An 18799-nucleotide genomic window follows, 5' to 3' on the forward strand; every position below is an offset into this window, starting at 1 on the left:
GCATGTTTTTTCTGTTTCCTAGAAACCTTCCTTTAAAACATATTTTTTATGGATAAATTTTGGCAAGTTTATCCTACGTTGCTTGTTTTTGATATGGTGCAATTTTTCATAAGGTTACAACTGTTTTGTTTTAAATCTTCCAATTTGCACTTACTTTCTAATTCAAGAAATCACCCTTCAAATCTAACATTAAGAATTAGTGAATGAAAATATTTAAATTAAAATAGTTCTAATTTTATCCCTAATTACATACTGTTATGTTGTTTTTACTATTATGATGATCAGGATAAAGAGAGAAATACTGCTTGCGATATTTTTATGGTGCATTATAACAACACCTGTTATAATAAACAAGAAATATTAAAAAATTTCACTTATAAATCTAGTTTAAATGCTTCCATGAATGTAAATACGAACATAATTAAAATGGCCTTCAATTTGCTTCAAAAATATACAGAATATAACGCCGTATATTTTAAGTAGGCCACAGAAATATTTACTTTTAAAAAAACTGAAAGTCTACTTGTTTGCATCTCAGCCGAGAGATTAAATCATCTCTTTATTAACATTTTAAATGTTTAGTTAAATTTTGAGTTTTAAATGTAAAGAGCTTTGATTTAGGAGGTAGTTTATCTAAAAGAATTTCGGAAATATTAAAAAATATGTATTTATTGCAAGAAATATTATTGATAAATAGAAGATAAATATATTTAGACTACTTTTTCGGATTTAACAAGGTAAGCGAGCTTCATGAAAAACACAAAACATCTTTTTTATCTTTTTTTTAAGAGTTCACAAAAGTTTTAGCTCATTCATGACGTTTTTCTCAAGCTTGATCTTTGATAGTACAACCTTCTTCTTCATCCAGGGGCAAATAAGCATCATCATCATACTGATCTAAGTTTACATAAATCTATAAGAAAAAAAAAGCACTAAGGATCTATATACAAAACCTTTATAAAAATACAAAACAAAAGGTTATAGATAATTATGGGCAGTAAATCATAAATAAATATATTTATTATGATTATGGGTAGATCATAAATAAATATATTTATTATATTTATGGGCAATATATTATAAATATACTTAGAATTATGGGCAATGAATTATAAATATATTTAGAATTATGGGCATTAAATTACAAATATATTTGTAGTTGAAAAACGCTTTGTTTGGGAGAAAAACTAAAACGCAGAAAAATGAATCGAAGATATTTCTTAAAACCAATTTTAAAGATAATTTTTGAGCAAGAACACTTTTTTTGTAATCACAAAGTAAAAATACAATCATAAGCATCCTAAGAGAGTAAAGGATTTCAATCGAAGATAAATTTCTTTAAAAAGATCAATTTCTAAAGTGTACATAACAGAATAAGTGAAGTTCAAGATAAGGAGAAAGCTCACTATTAACTTTTCCATCTAATTTACAACATTCTGTGTTTTTCAATCAAACATTGGATATTATTAGTTTTAACAATAGGTGAACCGATGTTCAAGATATTCTTATTTGTTCAGGATAGAAAGTTAGGTATGGACGATTCTATTAATTGTATTATGCCTCATAAATTGCAGAAAATCAAAAGATGAAAGAGAAAAATTGTTTCTCTTGAGTAGATCGTTTTGCATCTTGAGATGAATTTAGAAATTGACCTAACCTTATCATCTTTTAACACGTTAAACTTATTCGCCAGATCGGAAAATGTAGGCCGACAATGTTCATTTTCGTGCCAACATGAAAGCATTATTTGATAACTAGAAAAAATTTAAAAAAAAGATTATTTTTGTTAACAACTTAAGATTATGTAATGCATATTACCAACCTACACTTCATCCCTGCAATGTTCAGGTTTAGGCATTCGATATTTTTCTTCTAAAAGTAGTCTTGGTATGTCTTTGGAACGGAATCCTGGATAGGGAACTCCGCCTATAGATAAAAAAAAAAAAGCATCTCAATAATAAAAAAAGAGGTAAAGATAGTAAGTGATTTGAACTGCGTGACTTTCTTACCTATTGTTACTATTTCCCAAAGTAAAATGCCGTACGACCACCTGAAAAAAAAAAAGAGAAAAAAAAAGACGCTAAAATGACTAATCGATTACAGGTATATTTCTTCATTTGAAAACTTTATCAAGTTTCTTACACGTCACTTTTCACTGACGACCATCCCGTTTTAATTGATTCAGGTGACAACCATTTTACAGGAAGAAGAGCCTAAGTAAGATACTTAAAAATATTCAACAGATATTATTGTAAATAAAATAAGTCATTCCTTTCAAATATCACACCTGTACTAATAAATACCTGCTTTTCTCTCTTATATAAACCATTTTCATCCAATCGCCTAGCTAATCCCAGGTCAGCAATTTTACAAACTCTTCCATAGCCAACCAATATATTTCTACATGCAAGGTCACGGTGAATTATCTAAAGTTTTTATATTCATATTATCCAATAAAGATGTATTTTTATTTGAACAAAAAGAGTGATTTTTTTAAAACTATTACCATCTCATTTGTAAATGATAACAATGAAGAAATGTAAAATTAAAAGATAACAACGAAGAAATACAAAATTAAAAGATAACAACGAAGAAATATAAAATTAAAAGATAACAACGAAGAAATGTAAAATTAAAAGATAACAACAAAGAAATGTAAAATTAAAATTTAAATGAAGATCAAGAGTAAAAAATAAAATAAAAGCAAAAAAAGAAAGAAAGGAAAAAGAATTACTATATTGTAAAACAATTATTATAAAACATTTATTGTATTAAACTGGCAACATAAGGAAAAATATATCAAAAGCCATTTGGTGATACCAAAGCAAGAAAGCAATAAACTGAATACATATAATATTCTTTTTGTAAGAAAAGTATATTGTGATTAAACAGCACAGTAGCATTCTGTGCAACCCATTAAAAGCTTAATGCTTTATCAAAAAACTCACAACTTAATTGTACTTTACAGTGTACAACTTTTAAAAGATCCATAAAATTATTTCTTAATTTCTACCCTTTTCTCTGATAGATGCTGCATTCCTGAAGCAATTTGATATGCGAATAAAAGAAGATAGTATGACGTAAGATAAGACCCCTCTGTCGCCATTGATGTGTTTCGGTACATCCTTGATTTAACCAAACAAGTTTGCAAATCGCCTCCAGGAACAAATTCAATAATGATGCAATGTGGAACTTAAATAGCAATTAAATCAAATAAAAATAAAAAATGATAAAGTATTTTATACATTTAAAAAACTCCATTAGGATAACACTTTAAAGAAATAAGAAAAAAATTTAATTGTTGTAATCTGTAAACACTTTCACTTTTTTTTTTTTTGAAACTTGTCTTTATTGTTTGATTAAAAAAACTTAGATGGTTCAACATTATCAAAAGAAACTTTTCTTACTACTATTGTTACAATGAAAAGATTTGTTATACATTTAAGTGGTTTCAAAAAAATAGGTGTATTAAGATTGTTTATTAATTTGTGAATATTTTCCAAGTCAAAGGAAAAAAAAAAAAAAAAAAAAGAGGAATAATCCTCTAATATTTTGATAATTTTTTTTTTCAAAACACCATATTTCATAAAGACCTTTTTTTTTTTGCTTGATACAAAAAATATTACCCTACAATAAATTAAAAAGTTCACAAGTTTTTTAGTTTATAAGCTTTTAGTTCAGTTTTGTCAAAAGCATATTAAAAAAAAAACAAAAAAAAACCCTACAAAATATTATGTAAAAAAAGAGACAAAATTTTAAATTGATGCCCATTTTATTTTCTTGTCAAACCATTAGTTATTCTTGACTATTTTATTAATCAATTTTAGTTTGATCATTTTGTAAAAACATTTCAGCAGCAGAGAAATTGCAAGTAGATTAATAATTTTCAAGAATTGTATCAGGAATATTCTGATAATACTTAAAATGACTGTTGTCATTCAAAGTCATCCAAAATCTAGAAAGTTAAAAAAAAACCAAAAAAAAACCTACTGAACAAGAGAACGTCTTAAAATTGGTCAAGTGGTCAAGACCCAATCAAACCTTATATCATGATGAACTTATCAAAAACTTTGACAAAAACCATGTGTTTTTTTGGTTCTTTCAAATACGATTAGAAACATTTTATTAAAGTATAAACATTGGTGTTTACTTAACCATTAAAAACTAATGATGTCAGCCAGAGGCTCACAAGATCACGGTATAAAGGAGAGAATGGCTTGGTCTATGTAAAAGTTCAAGCAAGTAATTTTCAGTGACAAAACTTTAAAGTAGTAAACAGGAAAAGCAAAGTTCTTATTAAAAGATCTGAAATCTGAAAAGTGTATCAATTTCTTTGCTGATCAAATTTTGCAAGGTGGTAGTGGGAGTGTTTTTGTTTGGGACTGCTTTTATTTTATTGGAGTTGGTTGGTGTAATACCTTTACCAGTTGAATCAACCAATGTATTTATATAGAGATGATAGAAAACTGGATGGTTCCATCATACTGATTCATTTAAATGAATTATGCCAGTTTCAATAAGATGCAACTTCTGCCTAGGCAGCTCTCACATTCTAAGTTTGGATGATTGAAAAATAAAGTACTTAATGCCTTGGTCAGCTGGATCACCAGATTTGAATTCAATTGAATCTATTTAGGCTAAGATAGACAGAGAATTAATCAAGATCTAAATAAATTCTAAGTAGCCTAAAACAAAAGTAATAAAATTGTTAATGAAAAAAAGATGCATAGCTTGAAAAAAACCATGTGAGGGATATTTTAAACACTATTTTTAAAATTTATGTTATTTAAAAACATGGTTGCATGTTTTAGTACAGCACCCTGATGTAAGATATGTTTAAGAAAAAAAAAAAAATTGAAAAAAAATAAGCTTTAATTTAAAAAAACTGAAACAAAAAAAAATTTTAATGTTCCTAATTTTTTTGAAACCAGGATTTCAGCAGCATTTTTATGATGACATCAAAACAAGAAACTCTTCTTTAGGAACTTACCATTGCACACTCCCAAGAGTCTAACAACATGTGGATGAGACTTTATTTCTAGCATGATCTCCAGTTCATTCTCAAAATCTTTTTTATCCATTTCACTGCAATTTGCTTATTGGAAAAAAACCATCTACAAACAATTAAAAAAAAAAAAAAAAAAAGAAAGAAAGAAAGAAAAGAAATTAAACTAAAAAAACAATAAAAACTTACATTTTAATTCTTTGACGGCAACAGTGGACTTCCCTTTATGACCACAAATATTGAAAGCTTCTGCTTTATGAACTAAAGCAAAATGACCTTCTCCAATCTTTTCTTTAATGATTAAATCTGAGTAAGAATAGTTGTAACCTAAAAACAAAGTTCCTCAAATATAGATAAAGTTGCTATTATGTGACAAAAATTGCAAGCTTAAAATAAAACTTAATATAAAAGTTACTCTTATGTGACAACAATTGAAAAAAAAAACAAAAAGAAAAAAACTTTTATAAAGAGAAGACTGGTATGAAGCAGGATAATTATTTTTATTTGTGCTCTTTGTTTTATATTTCATAATTTTTGTGTAATGGTCTAAATTGTCATAACAATATTTTCCTAAAATAGAATTTCCTTGGTACATCTAAGTAAATTTTGAGTTTTTTGATGAAGCATTAAATAACTTGTCTATCCCCTATGCTTGGGTGAAACGAGATAAAGGATTTTGTAAAATAACAACATTTCTACAATAAATCAATCTGATTATAAAATTAGTGTTTACAAAACGTTTTCAGTCTTGCTGATGTTTTTTGGAGCACCATTGGAGGTACACATATTTATTGCATAATCTTTTATCATTTGCTAGAAATAATTATTTACTATTAGATTATATCTACATACTACTTGCAATTTCTTCATAAACTGGCTCTTGCTCTCCAAAAGCAGACCAAGATTGGATTATTGCAGCATCAATGGGAACATAAGTATTCTTTTGATTTTCCTCTTGCAGCTGCTTTATATGCTCTTCATGTAAAGTCTGAAGTTCAAGCTCATTAATAATTTTTTGTTCTGCTACAATTTCTAGTTTTCTCTTTTTCTCTCTCTGCAAACAAAACCCCAATGCTCCCACAATAATCAAAACTCCAGTCAAACTCCCGAAAATTGTAGATAGGTTAGTAGAAGATGAGCTATTCTCTAAAGCAAATTAAATAGGTGAACAGAAGATGAGAAGATTACCTAAAACAAATTAAATGAACAAGCCATATTTATTCATCCGCTGCAAGAAAAATCTTTGTTCACAAATATTAACTTAGTAATTTTTATCCTGGTAAAACGGAAAATAAAACGGATTCAACAAGTTTAGATTTAAAACATAACATTTTAACAAATGAAAGTCTTTGCTAAAGAATTAATAGGTACTGAAAACCTATTCAGTTTGTGAAAACAAATATCACCATATGAAAACTTAAGTCATTGAATAAGAAGGATTAGAGACAAAATAATACCTGAGAAAAAGCTTAAGGTGATGCAACTTACTGGACCAATTCCTATATTTGACTCGGGAGTAATCTGACATAAAAGATACAGATCAAATAAAAATATTTAAAAATAAACTGATCTATATAAAAAATATCTTTTGTTTAACAATATTATCAATTTAAATATAAAATATTTATTTAAATAAAAAGTAGCATACACAGCAGTTTAAACTTGCTTGAATTAATGGGACATCAATAGAGACAGTGGTTTTGTTCACTTTTTTCTCAGTAACCCCATCACACCTAACACGATAAACAATGTTACTAGTACCAGTTGATAAAGGAACTGCCCATGAAAGTGAAGTGACCCCATTTTCATAACTATTAGTTAAATTGTACACCGATGTTGGCACTAAAAAACAAAAATCTTTGATTAATAATAAGCAATTTAAATCTGTCTTATCATACTAATATAGGAGATAAAAGCATCAGCAAACTGAAAACTGCTATCACCAGCAAGTAGTTCTCCCTAATCATCATATCACTAAAATTTGTGATAAAAAACCAGTAATAAAATCTTAACAAAAAGAACAATTTAAATTAAATAACCTAATTAAGGACTATGTAAGGTCTGAATAAACAGAATAAATTTTACATATAAGAATAATATATAAGAATTGTTATTGATTATCAGTTTTTCTCTTGAAACTTAGATAACAAATATATTAAAGCCCTAATCTTTTTTATAAATCAAGCTCCATTGAAAAGAAATTTTGAAATTTATAAAATAAAATCTTTGTCATAGTTTGAGTATAAAGTGTTAACTGCTGAATTCAACTTGACTGTTCTAAAATTACAATCAGTCTTAAGAAAATAGGAAGTAGCTTACATCCATTCAAAGTTGTAAAATTAACATTGATACAGTTAGCTTGTCTGTATTGATTACTTAGTGAAACAGCATTATGCACACAAATCTGAAATTCATAACTTGTGTATGGTAATAAATTTTCAATCACATTGAACTCCAGAAGAAATGGTGTAGCATTACATTCATACAAGTATTTAGGCTGAAGACAGGAGATCTCTATAAAATTATTTAATGACTCCCCTTTAGTAGAAGACTTAGCCAAGATCAACACTGCTGACGTATTTGACATAAGTATGCTTAAAGAAGGAGTTGAAGGATAATCTATAAAATAGAAATGTTTTGATTTTAAAAGATCTTCATCGTTAATATTACCACTAATTATAATTACAGTTTTAACAAAAAACAACAAAGGAAAGATAATAATAATAATAATAATAATAATAATAATAATAATAATAATAATAATAATAATAATAATAATAATAATAATAATAATAATAATGATAATAATAACAATAATAACAATAATAATAACAATAATAATAGTAACAATAATAATAATGATAATAATAACAACAATTATAATAACAGTAATAATAATAAGAATAACAACAATAGTAAGAATAATATACAGTCTCTTACAATAGCAATCTTTTTCAATAATATTCGTTTCATTAGCTAATCGATAAGTACCCACTTTACATTTGCAACTTGTTTGCAAATTGATTACATCTGTTAATTTCCCACATTTCATGCAAGAAAATAAGCCTTTTGAAGACTTAAAATATTCTGTAGGGCATTCTTATAAAAAGAAAAATATAAATCATTACCTCCATTAATCTTAATATTAAGAAATTATGTGTTTTGATAAAATCTGTACTTAAAGTAAATAATAACAACTTAAATTATTTAAAACGTATGATTTTTAATTTTATAAATGAAATAGAGAGAGAAGTTTAAATTATATTTTCAAAAAAAAAAAACCACTTAACACAAAAATTTTACATTTTTATAATACACTCCTAACAATTGTAACTTTATAAAAATCATTTAATAAAATTTTTTCAAGGTGAACTTAGAGTAAAACTTTCGTTTATTATGAGGTTTTAGACATTCTCCAAAATTTGCCTTTTACAAAAAAGTAACTATAAGTGCTCTTATATAAGTGTTGCACCATGGTCTCACACAGAAGTTGAGTTTAAAGACAATCATATTGCATAGTCACAATAATTAGGATACAAACATGCAAATGAGAAATACTTGTGTACAAACCTATGAGATCCACAGTTGTACTTAATAGAGTTAGGGAATATTACTCTGCTTGGTAATGTTTGATGATTTGGTGATGTTTGCAAGGCATTAACCAAAAATCTTGTGATTGCTGCAAACATCCCTAAAACTCCAGTCATTCTTTGTTTCTGCTACTTAGAATAGCCAGATTCTGGCTTTCTTTTCAAGATTAAGTTGAAAGTGTTATTGTTTTAGGATATCTTTTAAAAGTACAATTTTCTAAATTAGAATTGTTTAAAAAGACATACCCATACAAGTTCCATTTTTCATTTCATAGCCAGCAGAACACCAGCATTCACCATTAAATGTCGAATTCCCATACACATCACAGTATCTCTGCAAAGTTTTATTTAGCAGGGAAGGCTCAGAGTTTGATAAACAACTTCCATTGGTAATAAAATAATCCGAAACTGTTCTTGCAGCTGGAGAGTTATTATAGAAAGCTAGGCCATGGACAACTGCAGGGCAGTTAATGTAAGTGATATCAAACATTGTCACATTTACTGCTGTGAAATTCATCATTTGTATTGCACTTGCATTTAGAAAGAGCCCAAAATAAGCATACTTAAATGTTAATTCTTGACCAGTAAGAGGGTTGGTATAACTTATATTTTTCTCAACATTAGAATTGCCACTATATGATACATAACTCATAAGCTCTCGAGTAGGTGGAACTTGTAGATAACTTTGCTGACCAATACCAAAACAATTTGGACATAAAAAAACATCAGCATTGTTGATTTGAATTTGATACTAAAAATAGCACTGATATTTTTATTTTTTTAAAATATTTCAATCCATTCTTTTATATACTAAATTGTTTTTCTTTTTTTTTTTTAAATATTTCATTCTGTTTTTTTTTTTTAAATAAATCATTCTATTTTTAACTGCTTTAGAAATTAATAAATAACTTGAGAAATAATTAAGAGATAATAAAAATTTTCAACTGCCTCAAGAATACTTTAAGTCCACAAGCTGTAAATTGGTTTTTTTTGTTGCGGCTTTTTTCTTTTTTTTTTTTTTCATTTAATTTACATTTTTTGCAATTTAGAATTTTGTTTATTTACTTTAAACAATAAAATCATTTGTATCTTATTCATCCTCCTTTTTTTACCATGTTAATAACAGATGTGTTACTGTCACCAGTTCTTTTTTAGTGATTTAAAAAAAAAAAAAGGTAGCAACTATGTAAAAGAATGATAAAATAATTATAATAAGTAACAGTTATAAAAATAACAAGCAATAATCAAATGGAGTAATGAAATTTCTTCGGGATTGATAACCAGAAATTCAAAAAGAACAACATTTCTTTAATTCTAGTTGTTGAAAAGAGAGTTTTAGGTCAACTAAAATTAATATAAACAAACTATTTTGCTGTCCATTTTATTAGACAATTACTTAACATTTCATTAATAATAGCTAAAGGATTAGACTGAGTATGCAGTAAATATGTAAATAAAAATATAGTTTAGTTAAATGCATTGAAAATTGAAAAAGGAACTTTACTTTATAAGTAATAAGCCTTTCAGACCGAAGATCAACCAAAGGACTCAACAAGTAGTAGTACAGAATGGTTGTATTCTGAAAATCTAATGTCACCCAGTAAGTGAGGTTGTCCAAAACCTGAAAATAATTGTTTTTAAATTTAACTATTATAACTTAAAAAGATAATCAAAAAGATAAATATTTTCAGCCAATAGGATGCTTATCTTAATATAACTTTTTCTTATACTATCTCTACAAATGATGGTTTCTTTAATTGACCAACCAGTAAAGTAGGTGGCTATAAGTTAATTCAACCTATTTTTAACCCTTAACCTTTATCTCTTTTTAATTCTAATCTTTTTAACTTTATTTTTTTGTTTGATTTTTTTTACAAGAAATCAGTAATTCCAACTGACATGTTTCTACTGGTAACCGTTGTCTTTCTATAGTTTCGCTGTTTTTAAAATTTAAATTGAATCTAAAAACGTGATTTCAGATTCGATTCGAATTAAAATGAAATGCATTTGTACGGGATGGAAAAAAAGTAACTACTGTGGTGTGGCCTTACAAAGTCCTATGCTTTAAGAAAGTCCTAATTTAAGAAATGACAAATTTCGTATACATAAAGTAAACATTTAGGAAAAAATATTTAGTTATTTTATCTAACTAGATATCTAGTTAAAACAACAAAGTTATTTTCCGCAAATGTTTCTTTTATATATACGAAATTTGTCATTTCTTAAATTAGGACTTTCTTAAAGCACATGACTTTGTTTGGTCACACCACGGTATAATGCAAAAAAAAAAAAAAATCAAAAAAAAAAAATTCTTGTTTCTTTATAATTAACACAACGACTAATTTTTGGCTCATTATGGAATTGTTGCAGCTTTGATGTCGGCAGAGGTCGAACTTGCAAATCGGTAGAAAATGTTGAATTTGAAACGCTAAGAAAACCCAGAAACATCAACAAGGAAACGATTCGTTGAGTGTCAGATTTTACCCTCACAAAATCCAGTACATCAAGGCCCACCGCAATCCTTAAGGACGCCTTGGGTCAAAATTTAACAAGCGCCCTAATTAGGAGTTTTTCTTTGAAGCACTGTGTACCTATTTTATTAAAGTAAAAAAAATTATTGTCATGTGTGCGCCCCTTCTGATCCTGCGCCCGAGTAAAAAGTACCCAGTAACCCCCCTCCCCAAGCGGCGCCCCTGATTACTACACAAATAGTACATCTAGTCATCCAGTACATCCAGTAATTACTACACTATTTGTTAACTTTTTTTGTTAATTTTTTCTTCCATTCCGTTTTTACTTTTATTTATTTATTTTTTAATGACGTGAGTAAAAAAATGTAAAAGCTATTTTACTAAATAATCTTTCTTTTTAAATAATTGCTACATGTGAGGCCAGCAGGAGTGTTATTTTGCAGAAAACTCCAAACCGTAATAGACACAATAGTTGAATATTGGTAATTATTGGTAACTTAAAAACTTTCCTGAACTTTAATAAGTTAAATTAATATGCTTTAAATTAGACAGTTTAATATTAAATTATGCTACTTTAAGTTATGTAATAAATTATGTTATTGAGCCTCAAGAGTTTATACCAATCGGATCTGAAAGTTATGTAATAAATTATGTTATTGAGCCTCAAGAGTTTATACCAATCGGATCTGAAAGTTGATTTTTTAGATTAAACTTTTTTCATCTTTTCCAAGTTTCACGCCTAAAACAAGATTTATTAGGCCGGGTGAATAAATATGAGCAATTGCTTTTACTGAGTAATTGGTCAGCTTTACATGAATAAAAACTTCAGCAGTTTTCCTCATATTTTTATTCACGTAAAGGTAACCAATTTAATCACTAATTGCTTAATTTTACGTGAATAAAAACTTAAGAAAAGTTGTTGAAGTCTTTATTCACGTAAAGCTGACCAATTACTGAAAAAAAGCAATTGCCCAATTTTATTCACCCGGCCTATTGCTAAAAAAGACTGAATAACCTATACCATGAAATTATATGAACGTAATATGAATTATGACAAATAAATCAATTTAAAGATATTCATCAAAATTTATTGTTTTTAAGAAATTTAAAATACGTCATAAATTTGCGACAATTAGCTAATAAAAATGTTTTGTTTGTACCTAGTGTTGCCCCAAACTTTCTTTTATTAAATTAAATAAAAATTGGTTTGATAGCAAAAAAACTCTGTCAAAATCAGCTGATATTTTATACTGAAAACATAATTAGTTATTAGCATTTTAATAATTTTAAAAAGAAAAACAAAATTGAGATTTGAACAAGATATGTGTTCAATTACACAATATAGAAATAATAAAAAACATTAATTGCCTAACTGTTTACTGGCTTATTGTTATCATTGTAAATATCTGCGTTTTTATGAGTGTAGAATGAAATAAATTACGTATTATTACCTCAAAAAATCATTGCAGGTATTGTAAAAAGGAAATCTGAAAATGCTTTTGCATATAATACACCTTTCAAAAATATGGCACCATTTTTTTATATAAATTGATTTCACTTGTGTTATATAATTTATAATTCACTTTAATAAGAAATCAAAAAAAATCCAGATTTGAACTGCTTTTCATTGAAAGTTAAAACAAGTACTTAATAATAAGGGGGGACAAATTAGATAAGTTTTTTTACTAATACAAAATTCCAAGTGTATGTGTCGCAAACCTTTCTCCAAACACCGTAAAAACTCTGAAAATCAAACCTTGAAATAGATGCCCTGCAGATAAATATTGTCACTTACAGCAATTTGTAATTAAAAACATGGCGTTCAAACCACTTCACAACTGACGCATAACAAGATTTTAAAAAAAGTATTTTTTGGTAACAGTAACAATATATTTTTCGCAAATTAAAAATTTAGTCCACTGAGTTCAGTTAGACTACAAATTTAGTTGACTAATATTAGTTAAGCTAAAATGTCAGTCGACTAGTTTTAACTAAGACTAAATAGTTAGCCGACTAAATTTAGTTTGACTAAGAAGTTAGTCGACTAAATTTAGTTACGGTTTTTTTAGTTAAGTTAGTTACAATTTTTAGTTTTGGTCACAACACTAAGCGTTATGATATCTGTTCAACGTAAATTTTATACCTGTGAAGAAGAATTCAAATTTGTTTGGAGCTCCCAATCTTTAAATGTTCTACCAACGGTGCTATATAAGAAACCTGCCAGAAGAAAACAACTTGGGTTTAAAAAAATTTCTATTTAAACAAATAAGATTTCAATGCGCACTTTTACATCTACTCTTATTTAACATTTTAAAATATAAACTAGTTTATTATGTTATATTAACAGAAAATCCGGCTTATAATAACTTACTAAAATATAATTTTATCATAACTTACTATGAACTTTATATTTAATTTGATTATAATTATTATTATGATTTATATCATAATTTATATTATGAACTTTAACTGAAAAATCATATGCAACAAAATTTAAAAGCAAGAAATACCATATTTTGTTATGAAAATATTGGCGCAACGACCAAGAATAACAAAATTAGGATGTAAAATAGTCTCATGCATTTTAAACACTAATTTTACCATTCTTGCAACTCTTTTTTTCTTTTGGCCTATCTTAAGGAGTCAGCATCAATAACCATTATAAACACAATATCATTTTTCCAAAAGTATTTCTTACCAGTTTTAAACGAACTAACTGGTTGCGGGGCCCCCGAGGGTTTAATGGGCCCAGTTTTCCATCTCAAGTCAATGGAGATTCAGTTTGTTGATCGAGATTATATATTATTTTTTACCAATTTTAAATTATTTTAATTGCTAGACTAACTTTTAATATATTTTATGCTGAGTTATAATTTTTGTGTTTAGAAGAATCAACATTTGGATGATCTCTTTTCAAATAAGCCTCCTCTTACATGTAGTGGAAACACGGAGAAAGTTTATGATAACAAATCTGTAACATCCTTAAATTCGCCTTAATTCAGGAAAACTTTTTTATTTATTTTTTTGTTATTTGATTTTGAGGACCAAATTATTTTTATCGATTGGGGCCCCACTTGAGTTGATCCACCACGATTTTTTACTGCATTTGAAGAATATGTTTTTCATGGTTTTTAAGAATTTCGTAAGTTCCTTAACACTTGAATTAGCTTTTATTTGACGAATTAAAACATACAACCTCCTAGAAAAGGATAAAAAGAAGAAACAAAAGGGTTTCTTTATGAGCCAATATGAGCCAATATGGAGCTTTCTATCGAGCAACATTTGCAAGGATCACGAAATTAGTAGAACTGCATTCTCATGATTTCAAGCATGTGTTAAGAATATTTATATGAAATAAAAGGTTATAAGAAAGCCTAAAAATTAAAATTAAACCTCAGAAACCTCAGTAAAAAAAAAAAAACTATAAAAGACGAATAAATAATAATAATAATAATAATGATTTTAAATGTTGAGATCGCATTAAGCGTGTTTTTGACTCTTATGATTTTTTCTGACGTTTAGGACCAGTGTAGCGATTTAGAAAATATATTTATATATATATGAATATGTCATTTAACATACGATCCACCCCGTTAAATATAGTTAACGACCTACATTTTTTAAGTTTATAAAGTATTACTTCATTTTATCTTTAAAAAAAAACGAGATTTGATTTTTTATTTTGAAGAGAAAATATTATATTTAAATCTGAATCAAAACTTTCTTATTAGCATTATTTTCGTCAAGAAATTGTAAACTTACTTCCATAATTAAAAATATTGCAATGAGTGTCAATTAGGTTAAAGTGTTTTATAAAGTAAAGATTTAATTCATGTTTTGTAGAAAAAATATTTTATTTAAGAAAAAGTGCACTTAAACTTTCAAAAATAAAAATCGAAAATATGAACTTCTTCAACACTGGATACTAATAAACAACGATGAAAAAAAATTCCAAATGCTATGAATTTAATTTCTTTTACTTCTGATTCAACAGATGCAAATGTAAAAAAATCATAGTAATTTGTAGATATGACGTAATTGTAAGAAAGTGACGTTTTGTTATATTGTTTGTCAAATATTAACCCACGAAATGTAACGTACGAAGGTTTGAAATAAGTTTAGAAAATACGCTGCTCCATTGTTTGATATACGGTTTGACTAGTTGTGGTTTTTTTTATTTAAATTCATTTTTTTACGTATAAATTTAAAATAACATGTTACTATGGCAGTTACACGTGAGCATGTTTTTAACATAAACTGACGTTAGTTTTCTAAATATAAACATCTAGAAACAATTAGTCTGCAGTTACAACCTAAGAGGAAAATTCTAAATGAACAAATGAATAAAATGCCTTCATATAACAAAATAATATTTGATTGAATATTGAAATGGAGACCTTCGTTTTAAAATAACATTATATGACATCAAAGGTTTTAATCTTTGTGCGTATATATATATCTATATCTATCTATCTATCTATCTATCTATCTATCTATCTATCTATCTATCTATCTATCTATCTATATATATATATATATATATATATATATATATATATATATATATATATATATATATATATATATATATATATATATATATCTGTGTGTGTGTGTGTGTGTGTTGTGATCTAAAATGGAACAGATATTTTGTACAAAGAATAGTTCGATATTATCAAAGTAACGTGGCATGTCGAAAAGGTTTTTTCATAGTCTATTATATTAGGGTACAAAAAAAAAAGGCACACGTTTGACCTTTTTATGGCTGGTAAATTTTTTTGTGTTTTATCTTTTCGCGAGAAGTTTAAACAACCTGTTACGTACATAAGGTTGCCAACGGTTGCTATAGTTGCCAATGCGTAAAAATAATGTTGCTAATGTTTTTTTTCTTTACTAAAAAGTACACCTCTTTATGGAAATACGCTTCATTAATTTTATTTACTCTTTGTTCGGTACATTTTAGGCTTTTGTTTTGCAAGTTTTCAATATAAGTTATTTTTAGCGCCAAATAATTTTAAGAAGACTTGAACTAAATTCAAATTTATGGTAACAGGTCTAATGAACTAATGGTCTAATATTGGTCTATTATTAGTCTAACAATTTGTCCAAATATTGGTATAACAGGTCTAATGAATTAAATGAACTATGATAACAGGTCTAATGAGTTATTCAGCTCAGTTTTCCAATTTTTATTAAAAAAAAAAACAACAAAAAACAATCAAACAAAAAAATAAACAGAAAAATTGTGTTTTGTGAATAAATTATCAGTTTGTTCTCTTATCTTCAACGCAACGTTTCATCCGAAGAAATCATAAAACTATGAAACTGCACACAAAAATAGTTGGTCACGGTAATACCAAATGTTTATTTTAATGTAAACACAAAAATAAACACCATTTATAAGCATAATGCAACTACATGATACCATACAAATAAAATAACAGCGCTTTAATTAACATAATATTTGGTTCAAACAATCATTTTTTTAGACCAAATGACGGTCCCAAAAACTGATTGTTAGAACCAAGTATTATGGTACTTATGTTTTTTTCTATTTATTTGGTCATATAACTTGATGTGAACACGTGGTTTCTACTTATGTTTGAAGTAAAATCTTTAATGAAATACATTACTGTTGTACGCTGTAATACATCAGAGAAGAGACCGTAGCGGTTTCAATAACAACAAATCAATAAACCATGTGAGTTGCTCGTTTATAAGAAATTACCGCAAACCAAGATGTAATTTTTCAATTTTTATGTGGTTTTTTTTTATCAATTGTTATGAAAAATTTACGCATAAAGAAGTTATACTGCAAGTTTTAGTTTAAATCATTGTTATTGCAATTACTGCATTATTTCTTGTGTTGGTGCTTTTTTCATTCATTTATTTTTTTTTTTTTACTTAAATTTATTACATTAGTTTTATGGTCAATTTTATATTTTTATTTGTTAACAGATTATTGAAGACATTTTTTAAATTTAAAATCAAAAATTATAATAATTTTTTACTTACCAACATCAGTAAAAGCAACTATTATTTGGGAAAAAAATGCTGCTATTTGAAACTTCATACTTGCAAAAATATCTCTTACATATCTACCACTCTTCAATTACATCACGATACGGAATTTGTCTAATTATTCAAAAAATGTATTTTAATATCTCGTTCTAAAGATTATGGACTTGATTGCCTTTTATGTAAACGCGTTCTTTGGAGAAAACAAAAAGATAATAAAAAGAAGAATATTTTTCAGAATTGGTCGGTGACAATTTTTCATACATTAAAGAACAATAAAATAATGATTATGAACAATAAAATAATTTATTATGTATGTTTAAATTGGATCTTTTAGTTGAAAAATTTAATATAAAATTAGAGGAGAAATTACCACTTTAGGAAAGAAATTGCCAAACTTTACAATTCAAGCATAAGAAAGTCATCTTTTTTTTTTTTTCCCATTAAACTTTAATACTGCGGCATAATATTAACAAACAGATGACTTAAGTAATAATTAAAGTAACGCAATAAACAATAAATTAATCAAACAAAGTATAGTGTTTAAATAATAACCAAGACAACAATATTTATAACCAAGACAACGATATTTATAATCAAGACAGCAATATTTATAATGAAGGGAACAGTATTTATAATCAAGTTGTAATTCAAAATCTAAGTACCTTATTTTAATGTTACATTTAATATCATTACAAACCGGTAAGATTTTCCGGTCTGTCATATTAACCGTTCGAATGTATGGTAATATACCCTTCAATTATTTTTAGCATTTTTATCGTTTATTAACAAGATATACAAACTAAGATTTCACAGCATCTACTAATTTCAATCATCAATAGTTTATTGAGGTAAATAACTCAATTTGAGGTATTCGAGGACCTTTTATTTGTTACGTGACAAACTTTAAATCTATTTGTTTTAAAAAATAGAAAAGGCAGAACCAACTCACTCAAAAAAAAAAAAAAAAAGCAGAGAAAATCGGTATAATCAGGTTCAAAAGGTTCTTGTACAAATTTGAAAATCCGGCTGAACAATATGGTTTGATTTCGTAGATGAGGAAAACTTTGGCCAAAAGCAAATAGTTAACAGAAGATGTGGCATATACTATTTTGGGTGTTGTCATTAATATGAGACATCTGAGTTAACTAAGCTGCTTTGAGGCAGATATATTAAAATTTTTAAACTCTAGATTTGACAATATTCAACTTGATTATACAAAAGAAATGAAGTCACACAAAGCTTATAATGAGTCACACAAGGCTCAAGTCACAAAAGAATGGTTTGGTGAATATATTCGTGAGGACTTAATCCAAAACATTCGGTCTCAAGTTTTCCAGTTTATTTAGAGAGAGGTCACGCAACAATCTCACAATACAAGTTTTTTAAAAGCTGCCATAATTAGCATATTTATGACGGCTTTTAACGCTCTATTAACAAAAAAAAAGGTTTTTTTTAACTTAATTTTTCAATAAGAAATATATTCTTATCCCTTATTTTTATAAATACGTGTCAGCACAAGACGTCGATTTCGATTCAGACATCCGCAATATTATTTACTTTATGAACTCGTTAAAGATACCTCCAAAAATTGTAGAACCTCTTAAAATCAAATTTTACGGAACGTTCCTAAAAACCGTCTTTAAAAAGGCCAAACAATCTTCAATAAAAAAGAAACCAGGTAATTCGCTTATTCAGGAAAATATTACGCAAGG

The 18799-nt window shown here is 27.0% G+C and overlaps 1 protein-coding gene across 10 annotated transcripts; it reads right to left on the bottom strand.

The window, feature by feature from the left end:
• Window positions 1-667: 667 nt before the first annotated feature.
• LOC145190510 (fibroblast growth factor receptor 1-like) lies at window positions 668-17509 on the bottom strand. Of its 10 annotated transcripts, none has more exons than XR_016453378.1 (19): window positions 17458-17509; window positions 17082-17201; window positions 13210-13283; window positions 10100-10216; window positions 8842-9346; window positions 7946-8104; window positions 7325-7624; window positions 6654-6847; window positions 6463-6526; window positions 5858-6151; window positions 5195-5332; window positions 4991-5114; window positions 3014-3192; window positions 2304-2426; window positions 2143-2213; window positions 2010-2050; window positions 1827-1926; window positions 1658-1754; window positions 668-913 (listed from the first exon to the last, which is right to left on the bottom strand). XR_016453378.1 is itself a non-coding variant. In XM_090090560.1 (19 exons), the coding sequence occupies exons 2-19, from the start codon at window positions 17137-17139 to the stop codon at window positions 827-829; spliced, it is 2706 nt and encodes a 901-aa protein (XP_089946686.1). In that variant the 5' UTR covers window positions 17140-17201; window positions 17458-17506; the 3' UTR covers window positions 668-826. The 10 variants fall into 10 exon arrangements, 5 of the variants coding, with proteins under 5 accessions (XP_089946686.1, XP_089946687.1, XP_089946688.1 ...); XR_016453377.1 differs by having other exon boundaries at window positions 2143-2225; window positions 4991-5095; window positions 17458-17507; XM_090090560.1 differs by having other exon boundaries at window positions 4991-5095; window positions 17458-17506.
• Window positions 17510-18799: the final 1290 nt, after the last annotated feature.

Source organism: Hydra viridissima, unplaced genomic scaffold, assembly GCF_058129835.1.
Source record: "Hydra viridissima isolate aposymbiotic clone 2 unplaced genomic scaffold, HvirCarnegie_v1 scaffold_6, whole genome shotgun sequence".
Classification (NCBI taxonomy): Eukaryota; Metazoa; Cnidaria; class Hydrozoa; order Anthoathecata; family Hydridae; genus Hydra; species Hydra viridissima.

Excerpts from the sequence above, each read along its gene's own strand:
- LOC145190510 (XM_090090560.1), bottom strand. The coding sequence starts at position 17,139 with ATGAAGTTTCAAATAGCAGCATTTTTTTCCCAAATAATAGTTGCTTTT. Across the intron at positions 3,193-4,990 it reads ACTCTTGGGAGTGTGCAATG|TTCCACATTGCATCATTATT; the intron begins GTAAGTTCCTAA and ends TTGCTATTTAAG. Across the intron at positions 2,214-2,303 it reads TATATAAGAGAGAAAAGCAG|GCTCTTCTTCCTGTAAAATG; the intron begins GTATTTATTAGT and ends TATCTTACTTAG.